This window comes from Amblyraja radiata, chromosome 2 (assembly GCF_010909765.2).
Source record: "Amblyraja radiata isolate CabotCenter1 chromosome 2, sAmbRad1.1.pri, whole genome shotgun sequence".
NCBI lineage: Eukaryota > Metazoa > Chordata > Chondrichthyes > Rajiformes > Rajidae > Amblyraja > Amblyraja radiata.
The window spans coordinates 147,885,119-147,901,411 of NC_045957.1; the positions used below are offsets into that span (position 1 = coordinate 147,885,119).

A 16,293-nucleotide genomic window follows, 5' to 3' on the forward strand; every position below is an offset into this window, starting at 1 on the left:
CCCAGAGTTTGAAAGCGGACACCCCCCCACATCCCACATATTCCGAGCCGGAGTTTCCAGCCGGTGCCAGCCATTCCTTCCACTCATCCAAACGGCGGCGCAGCAGCCAGCCTGAACCGCGGCCCTTTCATGCTGCCGCTTTGACCTCGCATCATTCCCGTCTCTTCGTGTTTTTGTTTCTTCTCTCTCTTTCTTTCTCTGTGTGTGTGTGTGTGTGTGTCGCGGACCCCCCGCTGACTCGAGAGGGCAGCACAAGCCTTTCTTTCTCCTCCGCGCTTCGTAACCTTGCGAGGGGATCGCTCTCTGTGCTGGACCTCGGCTGAACGGTGGCGAGGGGACCTCTCTCACTGCTTTGTACCAAGAATTATCAAGTCCCCCCACCACGACCTCCCCGACACCCGCAGCTGCAATTAAGAGATCTTCCCTCTGGTTATTTTTCTTTCAACCATGTCAAAAATTTGCTGAGACGGAATATGTTCGGATTAAAATCTTCAACCTACTTCTTCACAGGTAAGATCAATTTTAATTCCTTACCTCGCACTGTACAAACAGTTATGTTGGTATCGCTCTGCTGTGCGGTTCAAATGTAGCCATTGGTGAGAATTGTAACTCTGTGCTCATGGACCTATGTTCCATAGTTCAGACCCGGCATCAATAACGTTGGACCAGTCAATGGCTTGTTTCTTTCTTAAGAGGGGAGAGGCAGATGTATCGACAGGCAATGGACACAATAGGCGCCAACACTTAATCATCTGAGGAGGGGGAGAAGGAAGAAGGGCAAGAGGAAAGAAGCAAATACCAAGCGGATAGAGAAGAGCGATCTCGTATGTTGGGTTGCTTTATCTCCCAGGTCATTTTTTTTTTGGCAGTTTGGTGCAATTTAAATGTCCCTGTCTGCGCTCTGTCAACTAAAACAGCGCAGTATATGACTGTTAGTGGTGCAAGATATATCGTAGTTATTCAGAAGATAGACACGAAAAGCTGGAGTAACTCAGCGGGACAGGCAGCATCTCTGGAGAGAAGGAAAGGGTGACTGTCCCGCTCAGTTACTCCAGCTTTTTGTGTCTATCTTCGGTTTAAACCAGCATCTGCAGTTCCTCCCTACATACGTAGAGTTATTAGGCACGGAAATAAGTCCTTCGGCCCAACTCGTCATGCTGGCCAATTGTCCCAACTTGTTTACTTCTATTTGCCAGCGGTTCACCCCGACCCCTCTAAACCTTTACTATCCATGTACCTGACCAAATGTTGTTCTTTTACCTGTCTCAACTACTTCCCATGGCAAAAAAAATGACACGAAGTTCTTCAGAAATGTTGCCTGACCCGCTGAGTTACTCCAACACTACGTGTTTTGTTTTGTAAACCAACATCCGCATTTCCTTGTATATACTTCCCGCAGCAGCTGGTATCATGTACTCACCGCCTTCTGTGTGTGAAAACCGTCCCCCGAGTCGCTTTGAAATCTTTCCGCAACTCTGGGAAACATATCATGTACATTCACTCTACTCCTCTCGTGATTTGTATGTACCTATAAAACCACAGCTCAGTCTCTTGTGGTCGAAGGAATAACGTTCTAATCTGCCCAATCTCTTCCTGTACATCACGCCCTCCATAAAGTCCCAGCAACATCCTAGTAAATCGTCTTTGCATTTGTTCTGGCTTCTGGCATATTTCTATAGCTGGTTGACCAAAACTGAACACAGGTGCAAGTGCAGTCGCACCAATGCCTTGTGCAACTGTAACAATGTCCCAATTTCCATACAGCGAACCCTTGTTATCACGGACCTCTTTATAATGAATTTCAGTTTATAGAGGTCAAGTCAAGTCAAGTTTATTCGTCAAATACACATACGAGATGTACAGTGAAATGAAAGTGGCAATGCTCGCGGACCCACCAACCTTCACCACCAGGCTGGGCTGCCGACACCATCCCTGGCCTGCATCCCCTCCCTGGCCACTTCCAGGCCCGACCTACTGCTGCTACTGCCAGCCCACACAACTTCCTCAGCAGTTTCCAGGCCAGACTGCCATTGCCACCCTCTAGCCTGCGTCGCCTCCCTGGCTGCGTCCAGGCCAGACCTACTGCCGCCGCCGCCGCCGGCCCGCATAGCTTCCTCGGCCACTTCCAGGCCACGCCTGGTGCTGCCCATGCCACCGCCGACCATTATCTGCACTCCGGTAGCCCGCAGGTTGCAACCAATTATTGCACCGATCCTCGCCTCTCTCCGAGCCGCTGCACGCCATCAACTCACTTGGATTCCAGGTCCAGTTCCAGACCGAGTGTCTGAAGGATGCTCTCAACCCGCAACGTCACCTATCCACATTCTGCAGAGATGCTGCCTGACCCACTCCTGCACTTTGTGTTCTTTAGTGTACTAACCAGCATCTGCAGTTCTTTTCCCCCCACTACTGATACAATGATACCCTAGGTAATCCCTTACTTGGTTATGATGAACAATCAGCAATAACATATATTTCCCCTCATGGTCAGTGACAACGAGGGTTTACTGTACTCAATTTCCTGCTCGATGAAGAGTAGGGTGCTAAAAGCTTTTGTCAGCACCTTATCTACTGGCAATGCCATTTTTAGATTACAGTATACTTTGAAATCCTTGTGCTCTACAACACTCACGTTGCCATTCCTTGTCCATTTGCCCAGCTGTTCAAGCACCTGCTGCGCATCTTGAGAATCATTTTCACCGTCAACGATACCACCTATATTAGTGTCATCTGCAAACCTACTAGTCTTGTCTTATGCATTCTCATCCAAATCGTAGATATAGATAGACACAAAATGCTGGAGTAACTCAGCAGGACAGGCAGCATCTCTGGAGAGAAGGAACGGGTGACGTTTCGGGTCGAGACCCTCTCGTTGATATAGATGACAAACAGCAATGGGCTGAACATTAACGTCTGAGACACACCATTAGTCACAGGTCGCTGGTCCAAAAAACAACCTCCACCATCACCCTCTGCATCCTACCTTGAAGCCAATTGTATATCCAGTTAGCTAGCTCTTCCTGGATTCCACGCAATCTAATCTTCCAGAGCAGCCTACCATGCGGAAGCTTACCAAAGGCCATGCCAATGTTTAGGTTCTTTATATCCACGGGCTTGCCCCCCACCATCCTTCTTGGTAACATTTTTCAAAACTTAATCAAATTGGTGCCTCCCACGCACAAAACCATGCTGACTATCCCTAATTAACCCCGATTTCCAAATTAATTTATATCTTATCCCTTAAAATCTTATCCAATAACTCAGTTCACAGATATTAGGTTCACATATCACAGATATTATGTTTACTGGTCACTAGTTCATTATGGCCCTTCTGAAATAAAGGCACAACATTAGCTACCCTCCATAGACACAAAATGCTGGAGTAGCTCAGTGGGACAGGCAGCATCTCTGGAGAGAAGGAATAGGTGATGTTTCGGATCGAGACCCTTCTTCAGTCTGAATTCCTTCTCTCCAGAGATGCTACCTGTCCCACTGAGTTACTCCAGCATTTTGTGTCTATCTTCGATTTAAACCAGCATCTGCAGTTCCTTCCTACACATTAACTACCCTCCAGTCTGCTAACACCCCACCCGTGACTACCTATGATACATATATACCAGCCAGAGCTCCAGCAATTTCTTTTCTAGCTTCCCAAAGGGTCAATTCAGTCAGATGAGTTTAGTTTATTGTCACGTGTCGGGAACAGTGAAAAGCCTTTGTTGTGTGTGAACCAGCATGCAATGATTATATGAAATGGATATATCTGATCAGGCATGGGAGATTTATCTACCATCATGTTTTGGGACATCCAGCAATCCTCGACTATAATACAGACTATCCTCAAGACATCGCCATTAACCTTTCCAAGTTCCCTTGTCTTCATGTCTTTCTCTGCGGAAAAAAACAGAGGAGAAATATTCATGGAGGACTTTACCCATCTTCTGTGGCTCCACATTTAGATGACCACATTGATTTCTATGGGACCCTATTCTCTTTCTATAATTACCCTTTCTTCCTTGATATATTATACAATCAAAACGTCAAAAACGTATAACGTCACGCATATACTGACGTACATAGTCATTTACCCAACACGCCCACCATCAGTGATGCCACCCCACAAGCCTCACTCTCATATTTTACGTGTCTTATTGAGCTCAAGCATTCCCCAGCCAGCCACGAAAGGAATCCCGAAGATTCCTGCCCACCCCAACGGCAGGGCTGGAACACCCGCTGCAGAACCCGGATCCTGCCCGGAAAGGGAAGCCTGGTGAGCCATGGGCATATCCCAACCTCACACCTGGGACTCGTGCCATGGAACTGGGAACCCAACTGGAAAGGAAAGCCGTGGAGAGGAGGATGGAGGGAGACAGCGGCGGATGCTGGATAAAGAAGAACCGGGGTGTCTTCCCCCCCCCCCCCCCCCACCTTCCGCTTCAGGATTAAATGCTGAAGGAGGCCACGCAAAGTGAGGGTCGACAGTTCGCTGGTCGACTAGAATGGAGGTGACGGCTATAATGGGCTTTGTGGCCAACTGCAGCTTGGACTGTAAAATGGTGCCAAATGGCACGTCTTGCATATAGACTTGTGGGCTTTTCTGTAAATTCTTTACTGACTGGGGGTTGTGCATATGTATAGTGATAGTCTTGCTGAGCTACATGCAAACAAAGTATTTCACTGTACCTCGAAAAACAGTACACGTTGAACCATTAAAACAGCAGATAGATTGATATCTTGAAAGCAGGTGATACAGGCCAGACATTTATGGAAACATTTTGCTTTGTAATCCGAATTCAAGTCCTTTTCTTACTTGTGTAGTCGGCCGGTCAAGGCTTTCAGGACCTGATATGCCTATCAGTTTGAACTGCACCGACCCCTTATATCAAAGACAATGGAACAATTTCCACGTGAATTGTAAACATGTTGCGATCAAAGAAAATCACAGGATACATGTCAATGTATTTTGTTTGGAGCTACAAAATACAAATGAATTTCATGTGGGACACTGGAGTTAAAACCATTCTCTGCCTGTAGATCAGTAGGGATCGAATCAGCTTCACACCTATTCAACTACACCAGTCTGAACATTTTAAACTGCTGCTGCATAGCTGGGGCCCAGGTCCATAATGATTGAATTGCACCAGTGAACTGTCCATTTATTTATCGCTCTGATGGCCTGCAGTGTCAATCTGATCAAGTGTGAGAAGAAAATAAAATATTTACAATCTTATTTTGACACAAATCAAAACTGCATTGGACACAGCCTTAACTGTGTGAAATTGCACTTATTTTGTGCAATCTTGTTGATCTAGGTAAACCATTATTCCTGTTTTCCACAACTACTGTCTTTAAAGTGCAATTTAAGTTTGCCCAGTATGAAAGGTCAGAATATGAAGCACTTTCCTGTGGTGCCTAATTAAGAGGTAGAAAACCAATTTCTCTCCTTTTTTGCTTTAAAAGCTTTTGAGTAAGTGCATTAGTAATGTGACAAGAGTGGCTGAGCGGAGACTTCAGTTCCATTAGCAGAGGGCCGTAGATTACAAATCTTGAAAATGTGATGTGTAAGGTAAAATCCTAATTGTAAGGCTGTATCTGTTGTACCGATTGAAGTAAAACACGAGTCAGGGTGACAAGATGTCAGAAGGCATTGTGGAATGACTATTCTCGGGATAGTAACCATGCTGCCTCAGTAATCTACTGAAGGATAAAGTGCGCAAAAGGACATTTTGTAATGACCAAATTTTTCATCTACTTCATTATATGCTTCTCATATCAGTTAACGTTTGATTGTATAATGTTAAGATATTTTAAATATGGTGCTCGTTATGGTCCGTTGGAGTAATGTGTTTCATTTGGTGGGGGGAACAGAGTGATCTCGGACAGGGGCATCAAGCTCGTCTTTCTCAATGGGGCTGCTCAATTGGTTTGACAACAGGTGTTGTCAAAGTGTACAGTATCTGTGTGAGTTCCACCCTGTGGCACCAGTCTTCATCTCATGGTCTGGTAATTCAGGGACAAAGTAACGACTCTCTGTTGCAGGCCATTTGAATTCCACACAGCTCTAGCACTTCAACCAGGCTCATCCGATGAGAAGTAGATGTTTGACTAATTTGCTCCCTGCCATCCTGCTACACATAGGTTGAATTGTTCCACTTTTACAAAATATTACTGCAACATGGACTACAACATGCCTGTGCCAGTGCTGAACCATATATCAGGTAGACAACACTGCTCTCTCTCCCCATCCCCCCCACTCGGAACAAGGGCAGAGTCCCCCTAGTCCTCACCTTCCACCCCACTAGCCGTCACATACAACAAATAGTCCTCCGTCATTTTCGCCATCTCCAACGTGACCCCACCACTCGCCACATCTTCCCATCTCCCCCCTCTCCCCCGTCTGCTTTCCGCAAAGACCGCTCCCTCCATAACTCCCTGGTCAATTCTTCCCTCCCCGGGCACTTTCCCTTGCAACTGCAAGAGATGCTACACTTGTCGCTTTACCTCCCCCCTCGACTCCATTCAAGGATCCAAACAGTCATTCCAGGTGTGACAGAGGCTCACCTGCACCTCCTCCAACCTCATCTATTGCATCCGCTGCTCTAGATGTCAGCTGATCTACATCGGTGAGACCAAGCGCAGGCTTGGCGATCGTTTCGCCGAACACCTCCGCTTGGTCCACATTAACCAACCTGATCTCCCTGTGGCTCAGCACTTCAAATCCCCCTCCCATTCCGAATCCGACCTCTCTGTCCTGGGCCTCCTCCATGGCCAGTGCGAGCACCACCGGAAACTGGAGGAGCAGCACCTCATATTCCGCTTGGGCAGTCTGCATCCCAGTGGCCTGAACATTGACTTCTCCAATTTCCGGTAGCCCTTGCTGTTTCCACCCCTTCTCAGCTCTCCCTCAGCCCTCTGGCTCCTTCTCTTCCTTTCTTCTCCCCACCACCCTGCATCAGTCTGAAGAAGGGTTTCAGCCCGAAACGTTGCCCATTTCCTTCGCTCCATAGATGCTGCCGCACCCGCTGAGTTTCTCCAGCACTTTTGTCTACCTTCGATTTTCCAGCATCTGCAGTTCATTCTTGAACACTGAACCATATATATATATATTTTTAGACTATGGGGATTATTACCCTATCGTTATTACTTGGCATAGGATCCCCTGCTGTCTCAGTTAACACAAAAATCTGCTACAGAAATAGTATTCGTTTTCTGGTTTGAGTTAGGAACATAAAAACAGCAGTAGGAGTAGGTCATTCAAATCTGCTGCACACATTTCAATAAGATCATGGCTGATCCAATCTTGGCCTCAGTATCACTTTCCCGTTCTCCCTATACTGTTGATTCTCCTACGAGTTAAATGTTTGGCAAGCTCTGCTTTAAATATGTTCAATGACCCTGCCTCCACAGCCACATGGAGCAGAGAATTCCCAAGATTCAAGACCTTCTGAATACAAATACCTTCTCATCTCCATCTAATATGAACGATTGCGGTATTCTGAAATTATGTCCCCTCATGTTTAATGACCCCACTATGGGAAACTTCCTCTGAGAATTCACCCTGTTAATCTCCCTCCAAGCTTTTATGATCCAAGTCTTTTAAACTCCAATGACTGTAAGCTCAACTCATATACAAAAGTATGAGGGTTTGTTACCTATCCAGTCACATGCAAGGTCCCGGAGGATTGGAGTGTTTAAGAAGGAACTGCAGATGCTGGTAAATCGAAGGTAGACAAAAGTGCTGGAGAAACTCAGCGGGTGCAGCAGCATCTATGGAGCGAAGGAAATAGGCAACGCTTCGGCCCGAAACGTTGCCTATTTCCTTCGCTCCATAGATGCTGCTGCATCCGCTGAGTTTCTCCAGCACTTTTGTCTAACCCCCAAGAGGACTGGAGAGTGGCCAATGTTGTTCTTTTGTTTGAGAAAGGAAGTAGATAAAATCCACGGAACTATAGGCCGGTGAGCCTCACATCAGCGGTAGGGAATTTATTGGAGAAAATTCTTTTTTTTTTTTTTTTTTTATTTAATTAGAAGTACAATAAATTACAGTAGTACAGGCCACATATATCTTATTACATTTGTTGTACCCTTTCATTTTTTGAGCTTTAGGAATGATAGAAATAAAGGAAGTAAGGAAAGTGAGAAAGAATCGTGATAGTGGTAGAAAGTGTTGAAAAAAAAGCCCATTAGAGAAAGAGTTAGGGAAGAAAGTTAAGAAATAGACCCTAGAAAAGAGAGAAAGAAAGAGAAATAATTGCTTTATTATTTTAAAAAAACACGCAAAAAGCGATATACCAACCATATTTTTCATCCCCCATTACCAGATCCTGGCACCATTTATTTTTTAAATTACCGTTGCACCTTATACTTGTAGTAAGTCAATAAATGCAGACCACGTCTTTTGGAAGTGGTTTTGGAGAGAATTCTTTGAGAGGATTTACTCCCATTTGGAGGGATAACCAGCATGGCTTTGTTGGTGGTAGCTTGTGTCTCACTAACTTTAGTTTAGTTTAGAGATACAGTGCGGAAACAGGCCTTTCGGCCCACCGAGTGATCCCTGCACATTAACACTATCCTACACATTCTAGGGACAATTTACACTTATACCAAGCCAATTAACCTACAAACCTGTACGTCTTTGGAGTGTGGTAGGAAACCAAAGATCTCGGAGAAAACCCACACAGGTCACGGGGAGAATGTACAAAGTCCGTACAGACAGCACCCATAGTCAGGATCAAACCCGTGTCTCCGGCGCTGCAAGAGCTGTAAGGCAGCAACTCTGCCGCCCTAATCTCTTGATTAAGTTTTTTTGAGGAGGTGACTAAGAAGTTTGATGAAGGTAGGGCAGTGGATGTTGTTTTTTTTTTGTAAGGCTTTTGATATGGTCCCTCGTGGTATGGCTGATCCAGAAGATTAAGATGTCTGGGATTCACAAAAACGTTCGCTTTAGAACTGGCTTATTCATGGAAGACTGGGGGTTGTGGTGGAAGGTAGATATTCTGACTGGATGTCTTTGACCCAAGGAGTTCCACAGGGATCTGTGCTGGGACTTCTGCTGTATTTGATATACAGTGTATAAATAACCTAGATGTAAATGGAGATTGGTTGTTGAGTAAATGTTCAGGTGGCACCAAAATGGCACCTTTTGCATATAGACTCAGTGAGCTATTCTGTGCATACTGTACTGACCGGGATTGTACTTATGGATGAGGATAGTCTTGTGGATCTGCATGCAAAAAATGTGTTTCACTGTACCTGGTACACGTGACAATAAAGAAACCATTGATTCATTGTATCATTGAACAAGTTGCAGACAGTGAGGAAGGCCATCAGAAGATACAATGGAATATAGATCAGCTGCAGAAATGGGCATAGATGGCAGATGGAGTTTAACCCAAGCAAGTGTGAGGTGGTGCACTTTAGGAGGTTGAACGTAAATAGCGAGTATACAGTTAATGGCAAGACCCTTAACAGCATAAAGGTGGCAACACAAGTAGATAGGATGGTAAAGAAGGCATATTGTATACTTTGCTAGGGGCATTGAAGATTCAGGAAGTCATGATGTAGCTCTATAGGACTTTGGTTAGGCCGCATTTGGAGTATTGTGTTCAGTTCTGGTCGCCCCCTTACAAGAAAGATCTGGAAGCTTTGGAGAGAGAATTGTACCAGAATGCTGCCTGGATTAGAGGTTTTCAGCTGCAGGATAGACTTGGATTGTTTTCTCTGGAACGTTGGAGGTTGAAGGAAGACTCGATAGAAGTATATAAAATTATGAAAGCCACAGATAGGGTAGACAGTCAGTACCTATTTCATGGCTGCCAACTCTCACGCATTGAGCGTGAGACTCACGCATTTGGGCAAATTCTCACGCTCTCATGCTGATCACAAATTTCTCACGCTCTGTCGTGAGAAATTCTGTGATCAACGAAAACGTCAAAACTCATATAAAGTGAATGGGCCGCGGGTGTTGGAGAGCCGGGGCTGAGGGAGGGATGGAAGAAGCAGTAGCGGGGACAGATGCGGACCACGAGCCGGGGCTGGTGAGTGTTTGCCGGGCTGGCGAGTCACTCGCTGCAGCTCCAGCCATGGAGCAGCCTCAGTGCAAGCCTCAGGGCCGTCAGAGGCGTCAATAGACAATAGGTGCAGGAGTAGGCCATTTGGCCCTTCGAGCCGGCACCGCCATTCAATGTGATCATGGCTGATCATCCCCAATCAGTACCCTGTTCCTGCCTTCTCCCCATATCCCCTGATTCCGCTATCTTTAAGAGCCCTATCTAGCTCTCTCTTGAAAGTATCCAGAGAACCGTCCTCTGAGGCAGAGAATTCCACAGTCTCACAACTCTCTATGAGAAAAAGTGTTTCCTCGTCTTCGTTCTAAATGGCTTACCCCTTATTTTTAAACTGTGGCCCCTGGTTCTGGACTCCCCCAACATCGGGAACATGTTTCTTGCTTCTAGCGTGTCCAAACCCTTAACAATTTTACATGTTTCAATAAGATCCCCTCTCAACCCACTAAACTCCAGAGTGTACAAGCCCAGCCGCTCCATTCTCTCCGCATATGACAGTCCCGCCATCCCGGGAATGAAGCGTTGCACCGCTGCCGTGAGAGTTTCTGTGCCGAATTCGCCCAGGTGACCGGCATGGATCAGGCTGTGGCATCCTGGAGGACAACCTGTGGCTGCTGGAAGTAGGTACCAAGCACTGGGTAGAAACGGTGGAAGATAATGGCTTTCAAATGGGGTGGTTGGAGAAAGCATCCTGCTTGCCTGCTAGATTTTCTCTTACTGTAACTGCAGGGAAAATGTTCCCGATGTTGGGGGCGTTCAGAACCATGGGTCACAGTTTAAGAATAAAGGGTAGGCCAGTTCGGACTGAGATGAGGACAAACTTTCTTCATGCAGAGAGTTGTGAATCTGTGGAATTCTCTGCTACAGAAGGCAGTGGAGGCTAACTCACTGGATGTTTTCAAGAGAGAGTTACATTTAGCTCTTGGGGCTAGCGAAATCAAGGGATTATGGGGGGAAAAACAGGAAAGAGGTACTCATTTCAGATGAACAGCCATGATCATATTTAATGGCAGTGCTGGCTCAAAGCGCCGAATGGCCTATGCCTGCACCTATTTTCTATGTTTCTATGCTTGAGTATATGCAATAAAACTCGACCACTTGATTTTGAAGCATTCATGCATGGGGGAGGTATAATGTTGTCATAGAGTGATACAGTGTGAAAACAGGCCCTTTGGTGCAACTTGCCCACACCCGCCAACATGTCCCAGGTACACTACGTGTTTTTGGTCCATATCCCTCCAAACCTGTCCTATCCATGTATCAGTCTAACTGTTTCTTAAATGTTGGGATAGTCCCTGCCTCAACTACCTCCTCTTGCAGCTTGTTCCATACACCCATCACCCTTTGTGTGGAAAAAGTTACCCCTTAAAAAGTTACTTCTTAAAAACACTTCAAACAAAAAACATTGAAATCATACTTCTACGGTGCACTAAAACATGATTTTAATACATCAAATTTCAAAAAGTTCCTCCCTTGGGAGGGGTACACCCCCCACCCACACCCTCCCTCACTCGGTTGCCCCACTTCCTCGCCGGGTACCCCCAAGGCCAGTGAACAGTGATCGCTCAGCCTCCCATTTTCAAAACCACTCCGTGCCCTCAGGTTCAGACAGAGAGCACTGCCAGATGTGAGCGGAGAACTGAGGCCAGTTGTCCGTGATATCTGGATCCCAATGCTCAACGCTTCGTGTTTCGGAGTTGGCTAATGTTATTGATTTGTAATTAGCCTGATTTGTAATTAGTTGACAAAAACCTTAATTTATTCATCCGGAATATCCAGGGGGATGGGTTAAGTGTAATATTAAAATGACATGCAAGGTGTCAGGCGATAGTAGTTTCACTCATCTAGAAACCCGATCCAGACATTGATTTTCCTAAATGCATGTTTCATTTACTCTTTCAATTTTTCCATATTTGATGACATCACTGACATGTATGCTCATTTTACGTGTTGAATAAAAGTTGGATTAAAGGGTTGTGACCTGTTGCCTTCGAAATGAAACAAGGAGTGCATCAGGCTAATGGTGATGAATCACTTGTGATTCAAAATGTTTCTCCTCCACCCCTACCATCACATCGTTTTGATACTCAAAACATCCTCCCATAACACTGTTCTTAGGAAAGAGTGCAGCAAATGAAAATCATACAAAAAGAGATTGAGCAGACTACATCTCTTTAGAATTTAGAATCATAAGAAGTAGATGTTTTCTCTGGCTAAGGAGTCCTGAACTTGGAATCAAAGTCCCAAAATAATGTGTAGGCCCTTTAGGACTGAAATGCGAACAAATTTCTTCACTCAGAAATGGTGAATCATTTAGTTCTCTACCATGGTGGGCAACACAGGATCGATTATTAATTGCTCTTAAAATAGAGATCAACAGGTTTTTAGATATTAAAGAAATCAAGTCCTAAATCCAGAAAATGGTGTTAAGGTGGAAGATCGATCGATGATTATGCTGAATGGTACTGCAGAGACATGGGAAGGAAAGGGTTACTCCTCTCCTGTTCTTATGTTCATGATCTTTCCATCTTCTAATTGTTGGATAATAAGCTAAAGGAGTATATATTTTTTAGGCAGCCACTTATTTCAGTAGTGATAATGTCTAGTGGTTTCAATTTCTGACTACACATACATTTGCTGGACAAGCTGTAGGGAATCAACCAATACATTGGACCAAATCTGTAAACAGTAAATTAAGTTGCAATTGAATAGTGAGTGGTGATAGTTTAGCTCTCATTAAGACATTTTGAGAAATTGTCACCCTCTCCTCCCATGTTAAGTGTCCAATATCTTTTGGTGTCTCTCTTTGAGAGGTAAAGCTTGCACTTTACCGCTCTGTAACCATCAGTTGCAGTAGATGGAAGTTTTTGACTATGAAGACTCTCTCTCTTTGTCTTTCTCCTCCCCCCCCCCCCCTTTCTCTCTCTCTCTCTCTCTCTCTCTCTCTCTCTCTGCATTGTATAGTTATAAAGGATAAGGATAGATGCATCGGTCCTCCCAGATCTCTGTTTGCAACACTCTCCAAGGTCCTATAATTTACTTTTTAAGTCCTGTGCTGGTTTGACATATCAAAGTGCAACCTCACACCTGTCAGAGTTAAATCCCATTTGCCATTCAGTGGTCTACCTTCCCAATTGATCTATCTCCTGTTGTAAACTTCGATATCCTTTCACATTGTCCACTGAACCACCAATCTTTGATTAAAAAGCCGTTTTTTGATATTTTTAAGACATTTTATTTTTTTGAGTATGACATTGAAACAGATCCAACTTTGTCATAAAAGTCACCAGAGCAGTATTCAGCCCATCGAGTCTACTCTGTCATTCAATTGTGGCTGGTCTATTTTTCCCTCAACCCCATTCTCCTGCCTTCTTCCTCTAAACTTTGACAGCCTTACTAATCAAGAATCTGTCAATCGTTGCTTTAAAAATACTCAAAGACTTGGCCTCCGCAGCCAACAAAATAAACATTTTGTTTCCCACCTTGATACTTTGGTGATTTTAATGTATTCTTGATAAGACTACGTACAATTGCAACTCTTGCTTATTTGTAAAAGCAAGTCTGGAACTGGGTGGCTCTGCACTTCCTTGAGTTTTTACGACTACTAACCTCATTAAGAAGTACGCTAAATCAGACTATTGTGACTATTGTGGTTAATGCATAATAATCATTCCTTCACCAGCTGCTTGGTTTCATATGACTCCCATGCAGAGCATTGAACATTTTTGGCCAATGATGGGAAAATGCTGAATAGTCTTGTAACCTGATTGAAAATTCTCCCCAAAAGTAATTTGTCATTTGCCAGTGAATTGCAGTAATGATGTTGTTCATTCTATCTGGTGCAATTTTTATTCAATTAAAATGAAAACAAAAGCCCGTTTAAATGGGCCATAAATTAACCTGTGGGTTAGACTAATATGTCCCCCTTTGGCAAGGCCTACAATTGCTTTGAGCGCCTGTAGAGCAGCTGCTAGTTTGGATTAATGACAATGGGTTAATGACAAAATCACAGCCCAACAGCCACCCACTCTCATGTTGCTAAATATTCGGCACTGAACGGAATTGGTGATATGAAAATTAGAAATTCTTCCTAACCAAACATCATTGTGAGATGTAGTTCCCACCGAGGAAGGAGCCAGTTGTGTTCTTGAAAATGGTGATAATTTCCACTATGATAATTGATCTCAAAAATGGCCTGACCTGTTTCCAAATTACGTGAGAAGGTGGGGGATTGGAGTGCAGTGGGGGTTGTGAACAAGTGTTGGCTTTATCCCACAGATGAGCACCAGGCCTTAATCTCAAATACCATTACTGATTACATCACTTCCGGCTGTCTGCCTTCCAAAGCCTCCAACCTTATCAGTTCCCAGCCCTTTTTTACTTCTCCCCAAAATCCACAAACACAACTGCCCTGGCAGACGCATTGTTACTGCCTGCTCCTGTCCCACGGAAATGATTTCCATGTACCTTGACTCCATCCTATCCTACCTGGTCCAATCTCTCCCGACCTATGTCCGAGATACCTCACATGCCCGTTGTCTCTTTAATGACTTCCGCTTTCCGAGCCCCCACTCCCTCATCTTCACTATGGATGTTCAGTCACTCTACACCTCCACCTCCCGCCAGGAAGGCCTTAAAGCCCTCCGTTTCTTCCTCGACCGCAGAACCATCCAAATTCCCTCTACGAACACTCTTCTCCGCCAAGCGGAGCTGGTCCTCATCCTCAACAACTACTCCTTTGACCCCTCCCACTTCCTACGTTCAAGGCATAGCTATGGGCACCCGCATGGGCCCCAGCTACGCCTGCCTCTTTATAGCGTACGTTGAACAATCCCTGTTCCAGTCCCTATCCCCAAACTCTATCTCCGTTACATTGATGACTGCATCGGTGCTACCTCCTGCACCAATGCAGAACTCATGGATTTATCAACTTTACCACCAATTATCAATCTGCACTCAAATTTACTTGGACCATCTGCTACACCTCCCTCCCCTTTCTTGATCTCACAGTCTCCATCACAGGAAATAGACTATTAACTGACGTCTATTACAAACCCACTGACTCCCACAAATAAACTTCTTCCCACCCTGCTTCCTGCGAAGACTTTATCCCCTACTCTCAATTCCTCCGTCTACGCCGCATCTGCGCCATGGATGAGGTGATCCATACTAGAACATCCGAGATACCCTCATTCTTTGGGGAACGGGGGTTCCCCTCTCCCATCAAAGATGAGGCCCTCACTCATGTCTCCTCGGTACCCCGCAGCTCCGCCCTTGTTCCCCCTCTCCTAGTCGTGCAGAGACAGAGTCCCCCTAGTCCTTATCTTCCACCCCGTCTGCCGTTGCATACAACACATCCCTCCACCTCCACCCCTTTCCACCTTCCACAGAGACCGTTCCCTCCGCAACTCCCTGGTTAACTTATCTCTTCCCACCCAAACCACCCCATCCCCAGGTACCTTCCCCTGCAACCGCAAAAGATGCAACACCTGTCGCTATACCTCCTCATTTGACTGTCCAGGGACCCCAACAATCCTTTCAGGTTAGGCAGAGGTTCACTTAGACCTCCTCCAACCTCATCTACTGTGTCCATTGTTCAAGATGTGGATACATCAGCGAGACCAAACATAGACTGGGCGATCGTTTCGCTGAACACCTTCGTTCAGCCCGCGTGAACCTACCTGATCTCCCGGTTGCTGGACACTTTAATTCTCCTTCCCATTCCTACACAGACCTTTCTGTCCTAGGTCTCCTCCATTGTCAGAGTGAGGCTACACGCAAATTGGAGGAACAGCATCTCAGATTTCGCTTGGGCAGCTTACAGCCCAGTCTTATGAATATTGATTTCTCTAACTTCATGTAGCCCCGGCATTCCCTCTCTCTCTATCCCTCCCCCACCCAATTCACACTAGCTTCTCGTTTTCACCCTACAAACAGTTTACATGATAAAGTAATGATGATAAAGGCCTGTCTCCTTTATCATCGTTACTTTGTTGCATATCTTTCATTCATTGGTCTTTATCTGTCCACATCATCATCTATATCTCATTTCCCTTATCCCTAACCAGTCTGAAGAAGGGTCTTGACCAGAAACGTCACCATTCCTCCTTTCCAGAGATGCTGCCTGTCCCGCTGAGTTACTCCAGCTTTTTATGTCTATCTTTGGCCTTGCGTTTCTAAAGACAAAGCCAAATATACAACAAATGATGATTTTCATTAACTGAAGACC

General features: G+C 45.2%; 1 protein-coding gene across 2 annotated transcripts in view; it reads left to right on the forward strand.

Annotated features, from left to right (window-relative positions):
• Positions 1 to 22: 22 nt before the first annotated feature.
• LOC116970348 (genetic suppressor element 1-like) overlaps positions 23 to 16,293 on the forward strand; it is a 170,355-nt gene continuing 154,084 nt past the window's right edge. Inside the window, exon 1 of one of the 2 annotated variants that reach the window (XM_033017021.1) lies at positions 23 to 510. In XM_033017021.1, the coding sequence (XP_032872912.1) occupies positions 474 to 510 (37 nt within the window). In that variant the 5' untranslated portion in view covers positions 23 to 473. The remainder of the gene's footprint in view (positions 511 to 16,293) is intronic. The other variant, XM_033017016.1, reaches the window with a different exon arrangement.